Source organism: Equus przewalskii, chromosome 6 (genome assembly GCF_037783145.1).
Source record: "Equus przewalskii isolate Varuska chromosome 6, EquPr2, whole genome shotgun sequence".
NCBI lineage: Eukaryota > Metazoa > Chordata > Mammalia > Perissodactyla > Equidae > Equus > Equus przewalskii.
The window spans coordinates 33,164,095-33,171,222 of NC_091836.1; the positions used below are offsets into that span (position 1 = coordinate 33,164,095).

At 37.4% G+C, this 7,128-nt stretch overlaps 1 protein-coding gene across 1 annotated transcript; it reads right to left on the bottom strand.

Moving 5' to 3' along the window:
- Positions 1 to 397: 397 nt before the first annotated feature.
- On the bottom strand, positions 398 to 1,327 carry LOC139084292 (olfactory receptor 8B8-like). The gene has a single exon (XM_070626669.1). It carries the CDS (start codon positions 1,325 to 1,327, stop codon positions 398 to 400), a length of 930 nt encoding a protein of 309 aa, XP_070482770.1.
- Positions 1,328 to 7,128: the final 5,801 nt, after the last annotated feature.

Below are 7,128 nucleotides of genomic sequence, written 5' to 3' on the forward strand. Positions count from 1 at the left end.
TGATCCTGATTCCAACAGCACAATATAAGTGGTGGATAGAAAATCCCCAATGGCACAATATCACCCTACTGTTACTTTACTTGATCATTTGCGGAACTGTTTACCTATCTGCAGGAGAGAAAAACAAACACCATAATGACAATGGAAAAAGCAGAGATAAATTTATTCTTTAGTGTTATTCTTAAACAGGTCAAATGGTTAAAAGGAGGAGGAATTGTGAAATGGTGAGGAAGGAAGATCTACTATTAAAAACTTGGAAACAAATTGACAGAAGACTCAAATTTTGTTTGCCATAGTAACAAAGATATAGGATAACAAGGCTTCCACTTAAATTCCTGTAATAAAACAACCAGAATCTACTGGTTCTAAAGTACATGTACAGAGATACTGTTGCTGATCAAAACTTTGTCCTACTCATGGTTTTTCTCAGAGCAATTTTAACATCTTTGTTCCTCAAACTGTAGATTAAAGGGTTCATTGTGGGAACCACAATGGTATAAAAGACAGAAGAGATTTTGCCCTCATCCATGGATCCAGCAGAAGATGGTTTGAGATACATAAATGCACCTGACCCAAAGAAGAGAGAAACCGTAATTATGTGGGAACTGCAGGTGCTGAAGGCTTTGGACCTGCCCTCCACAGAGCTGATGCGGAAGATGCTGGAGAGGATAAAACCATAAGAGACAAAGATGGTGAGACTAGGCACAATGATGTTGATGCCCACCACAATAAAATTTACTAGCTCATTGATGTAGGTGCTCGTGCAGGAGAGCTGGAGTAGAGGAAAGAGGTCACACAAATAATGGTTGATGGTGTTTGCATCACAGAAGGTCAGTCTCAGCATGCATCCAGTGTGGGCTGTGGCACCAGAAAATGCCATCAAGTATGAACTAAGCAAAAGGCTGGAACACACTTTAGGGGACATGGTAACATTATACAAAAGTGGTTTACAGATGGCCACGTAGCGATCATAGGCCATTGCTGTCAGCACATAGCATTCAGAAATGATAAAAAAACAGAAAAAGTAGAGCTGGGTCATGCATCCCATGTAGGAGATAACATTTTTTGATATGAAATTAATCAGCATTTTTGGTGTAATCACAGTAGAATAGCAGAGATCTATTACAGACAAATTAAAAAGAAAAAAGTACATAGGGGTGTGTAAGTGTGAATTTGGTCCAATTAGAGTTATCAAACCCATATTTCCCAACACAGTAACCATATACATTATTAGAAACAGGAAGAACAGGGGGAGTTGGAGATATGGTTGGTCTGATAATCCCAACAAAATGAATTCAGTCACAAAAGAGCTATTTCCAAGAGCCATTCTTCTTCAAAGGGATCTGTGAGTACAGGAAAAAAAGGGTTACATTAGAGGGAAACCCTAGCCCTTCCCACAATATCTTGTCCTACAAAAGGGGTTATGTGCTGCGAATATCTGAGACTAGCCCAATCTGGACCCATCAAGTCTGCCTTTACCATTATCATGATACTGAATGACACTAACTTTCCCTTTCTTAGAGTCTTTATAAGCTAAATATAGCAAAGGGCATCATTAATTTTTCCTTCAGAGGGAAGGCTACTGCTGTCATATGCAAATATGACTACTGAAAAAGAACAAGGGAGTAGGGAGAAGAAGGAAGTATCACAACAAAATAGTCCTACTCTCATGTAAACATTTCTTAATTCTCTTGAACCCTCTCCTCACCAGTAAAAGTGGAGGCCCTCAACCCAACAACCTGATGCTGGCATCTAATGCAGATTATACTTCGTGGGTTGGAAACCAAAAAGATTGTCTCTAATCCTAGACTAAAGGACCAGAGTCTAGGAGAGATTAAGTTACTGCCCCCTTATCACAAAGTAAAAGCTATAAATGTGGAAGAGTGAGAGTTCCATCCTTGGAAAGGGAACTTAGTGACTCAGAAACTGTACCCTCTGAGCCCGTTAATATCTCTGAACATTCTCTACTCTTCCCTGGAACAGATTCTTCCTCCAGTTTCACTTGAGTCTCAGAATTGCACAAAGTGGGAAAGAAAGTGGCAGATCTTAGATCTCTGGAATTCCATTTCACAGCATAAGGGAAATTCATATAAATAGAATTTAGAAACTCACCATCCTTAGGCCAGAAAATTTTACTGCTTCCTTGTCAGTGTTATTTACTCCTCTGGTCTTAGAAGGGCAATTTAAGATTCGAAGGCTTTGGTTACTTTGATTCTAAGAGGATGCTGCAAAAGATTTAATTTCATACATGCCCTGTAAATCTTTATGAACTACACAGCATACTTTCTGAATGTGACTTTGAGAACTCTCAAGCTGCAGAGAAAACTAAAGACACGTTTTGTCACTTGAAAAGATGCAGATGGATGAATGTGAATTTAATGATATAATGCAGTTGGCTATAAACAGGGTGGAAGTTTGCTCAGTCTCTTCCCCAGGGAATAGATTCTACATGCGAAAGGGAAATAAGAAGGTTGTATTTACACCTTGGACCATTGATCTTTCTTTAGTTCCTTAGGGACTCAATATTTTACTTAAGTTTTCCTGTAACTCGAGGGATTATACATCTCCCAAGACAGATCTAAAAATAAATTCATGTCTTCCCATCATATTCATCTCTAAAGAAAAATCTATTGAATTGTTTCTTTTCCTCTCTCTTCTCATCCTAAATGGAAAATTTTCTGCAAGGGTTCTACCTGCAGGATTCTTTATTTCTTCATCTGAAACTTTTCAAGAATTGCAGTATCTCACTTCAATTGTTCTCTCTCAAGGGCTATCTCTGAAATAATTTGAAATGTCTTCCATCTCTTCTAAAGTTGAACTTTTTAATATCTTCCAGAAATTTATACCTGACTATTCTGCTGGGACCTTATATGCAACATTTCAGTAACTGAGATCTTTATTTCTTCTCATTGTAAAAAGGAATAGGGGCTATGAGTTAGACGGTGTGTGTACGAATCTTCCTTCCACTCTTGCTAACTATAATACCTTGATAAAATTACTTTATCTTTCTTCCTCTGGTTCACTTTTGTAAAATAGAAATGGTAAAAATAGCTTTTGTTTCATTGAGTTTCTATGATAGCCGAATGAAAAAATGTAAATAAGAAATGTAATGTAAAATAAAATGAAAAAATGTAGAAGGTGCTAAATAGTCTGGCCTGGCACGTGCTAAATAGTCAATTTATGTCAGTTGTCATTATTTATATTGTCATAAATTCTGGCAGATCCTCACTCAGAACACTCATCAGACCATTCTCCCCTTAATTTCTGTGTTCCCTAATAACCTATAAGTTATATAAGAACAAACATCTTTTCTGTCTTGTTTCCTTGAAAGTACGGTACAGAATATATAGTCGAACGCCAATATCTCTGAAAATTATATTGTTCTTTGGTTGAAAACCTTCAGATTTTTTTCCACATTTCTCACATGCTAAAAGGTAGAGTCCACAACCACATGCCCCCCACCCATTTTCCTCAGAAACCAAACGAGTCCAAGAACTTTGTAGGTTTAGACTTTACTACTGAATATAGTGACTCCTATTTCTCTAGCATTTCCACATAGTCCTCTTATTTAGCCATCTGCACTGCTGCTAGAATAAGCTCTGAAAGCACGGATTTGTCATTCACTAGTTTGAATCTTTCAATGGTTCTCCATTACCCACTGGGCAATTGAAATTTTGTAATGAAAATACAATTATCAAAACTGTAATTCAGCTTCAGTAAAAACTAAAGAAGAAATTGAGTCCAACTTTTTTTCACATCTTTATAATGTATAATGTACAAATAACAATTACATGTATTTAAGGTACATGACCTGACTTTTTAATATTCATAAACATTCTGAAAAAATTGGCATAATCAAGCTAATTAAAATATCCGTCACCTTACAGAGTTACCATTTACTTTTTGGTTATTCGTAGTGAGAACATTTAAGATTTACCCTCTTAGCAAATTTCAAGTATGCAGTACAGTATTGTTCATATAGTCACAGTGGTGTACATTAGAGCTCCAGAACTTATTCATCTTGAATAAAAGAAATTTTGTACCACTTGACCAACCTTTTCCCCTCCGCTCAGACTCTGGCTACCACCATTCTACTCTCTGCTTCCATGGTTTTGACTACTTTAGATTCCTCATATATCTTAGGTCATACAGCACTTGTCTTCATGTAACTAGTTTATTTCACTTAGCATAATGTCTTCTATGTTGTTGCAGTTGGCAGGATGTCCTTTATTTTTAAGGCTGAATAATATTCCATTTTGTATATATACCACATTTTCTTTCCTATTCACCCATTAACCAATATTTAGTTTGTTTCCATATTTTGGCTATTGTGAATAATGCTTCAATGAATATAGACATGCAAAATCTCTTTGAGAAACAGATTTTATTTCCTTTGGATATATACCCAGAAGTAGGATTGCTGGATGATAAGGTAATTCTATTTTTGATTTTTTGAGGACTCTCTATACTTTTTTCTATAATGGCTGTACCAATTTTACATTCCCACTAACGAGAGTTTCCTTTTCTCTTCATTCTACCAACACTTATTATCATTTGTCTTTCTGATAATAGTCATTCTAACAGGTGTGAGGTGATATCTCATTGTGATTTTCATCAGCATTTCCCTGATGATTAGTGATGCTGAGTACCTTTTCATATACCTGTTTGGCCACTTGTATGTTTTCTTTGGAGGAATGTCTATTCAGTTCCTTTGCTTATTTTTTATGAGTTATTAGTTTGCTGTTATGGTGGTGGTTGTTGACTTTGGTATTGAATTTTAGGAATTCCTTTTATATTTTGGTTATAACCTCTTACCATATATATGGTTTGTAAATGTTTTATCCCATTCCTTATGTTGCTTTTTCATTTTGCTGAACATTTCCTTTGTTGTGCAGAAGCTTCATATTTTGATGCAATCCCACTTGTCTGTTTTTGCTTCTACTACCTTTACTTTTGATGTCATATTCAAGAAAATCACTGTCCAGAACAAAGTCAAGAAGTATTTTGTGTGTGTGTGAGAGGAAGATTGGCCCTGAGTTAACGTTTGTTGCTAATCTTCCCATTTTGGCTTGAGGAAGATTGTCGCTGAGCTAACATCTCTGCCAGTCTTCCTCTGTTTAATGTGGGATGCCGCCACATCATAGCTTGACAAGTGATTCTAGGTCTGCACCTGGGATCAGAGCCCACAAACCCGGGGCAGCAGAAGCACAGCACGAACTTAACCGCTACACCACTGGGCCAGCCCAAGAAGAATTTTTTTTTAAGATTTTATTCTTAGAGCAGTTTTAGGTTTACAGAGAAATGGAGAGGAAGGTATAGACATACCCATTTACCCAAAGCCACCACACACGCTTAGCCTCCCCTACTAATGATGTGGGAAATTTTCTCTGTGTTTTCTTCTAATTATTTTAGAGTTTTAGGTCTTATGTTTACATTTTAATCCATTTTGAGTTGAATTTTGTGTGTGGTATGATAAGAGATCCTATTTCATTCTTCTGCGTGTGAACATCGAGTTTTTCCAACACCATTTATGGAAGAGATTATCCTTTCCCCATTATGTGTTTTGTCTCTAGTATTGTTCAAGTCAGCAGTTCTTCACTGATTTTCTGTCTAGATTTTCTCTCCATTTTTGAAAGTGAGATATTGAACTCCTTTACTATTATTATACTGCTGTCAATTTCTCCCTTCAGTTCTGTTGATAGGGCTTTTTATACGTATGTGCTCTGATGTTGGATGTGCATATATTTATAATTGTTATATCTTTATATTGAATTAACCTCTTTACACAAGGACCTTTTTGTCTCTTTTTGACTTAAAGTGTATTTTTTCTGATGTAAGTATAGCCACCTCTTCTTTCCTTTGGTTATTATTTGCATAGAATATCTTTTTCTATCCCATGATGTTCAGCTTATGTGCATCCTTAACTCTAAAGTGAGTCTCTATGGAGACACAGAGGCATGGACTTGAGAAGCTCCATCAGCTTGCGTCAGCATTGGTAAAGACTAGGGGCTCCTCAATGATGAAGGCTGCTGGGGTCCTCCTACTCTCCTTTTCCCAATGAGGGAAGTCACAGCTGAGGGGATTCCTATTGGTGCCAGTTCTGCAGTGAGTGCATATGCAGTTGCAGCACCAAAACCTAGGAACTGGGGCACATGCAGTAATGGCATGCCAGTTTCTGCAGCAAATACGATGGTGCTGGGGTGGGGAGGTCAGCAGCTCAGGCCTTGGAAGTGCACAGATGTGGCTCTGGTTCCAGTGGGCCACAGTAGCAAGGACTCCCAGCAGCCCCATCACCTTGTCAGTGTCGGTGAATGCCAAGTGGGTTCTTGGTGGTAAAAGCTAAAGTTGTTTGCAGCAACAGTGAAGGTTGCTGAGATCCTCAGTGGCAAAGGCTGCCGGAGTCCTGATTCCACCTCCCATGGAGATCCTTCTTGGCACCAATCTATGCTGGCCTGAGGGAGGGGTTGATGAAGTTAAAATGCTTCCTGTGCTTTTCTATGCAACCGTCTCAGTTTCTGTGCCCCATAGGCTTGATGCGGCTTTATAATTGCACTCCAGAACTCTTATAGAGCTATTTTCATGCATGGGTAGTTGGTAAATCATTGTTTTTGTGGGAAGACAAGGACTGAAACCTTGTAGTCCACTATCTTGTTGATTTCATTCCCGACTCAAAGTTATATTTGATGAGGAGGCATGAAAAAACTATGTCTTCTGATTGGAGCATTTTGTGCACATTAAGTATAATGCACACTCTAAGCCTTCTCAGCAAATATAAGAAAGAATGTTGGATAATGTTTACATGTCAGAGACCACAAGGTGAACAAAGAATACTAGATAGGTGAGCCAAAGATAATATATGAAATTTAAATTTCAGTCTGAAAAAATGCACTTACCATCATTTTAAATCAGTTCCTTTCTTCAATATTTAACAAAAAAGAGCAAGAATCTCCTTCAAGATATTCATGTGTTAAAATAATATCCTTTTTTAAAATTTATCTCTGAGCAGTGTAACCTCCAACTTATATTACCAGTTATAAAGTTTCTAGCTTCAAGTTATAGAACGCTCAACTAAAAGCCCTTTTAAAACAGTAGACTATTTTTGTCACATAACAAAAATTCTGGAGATAG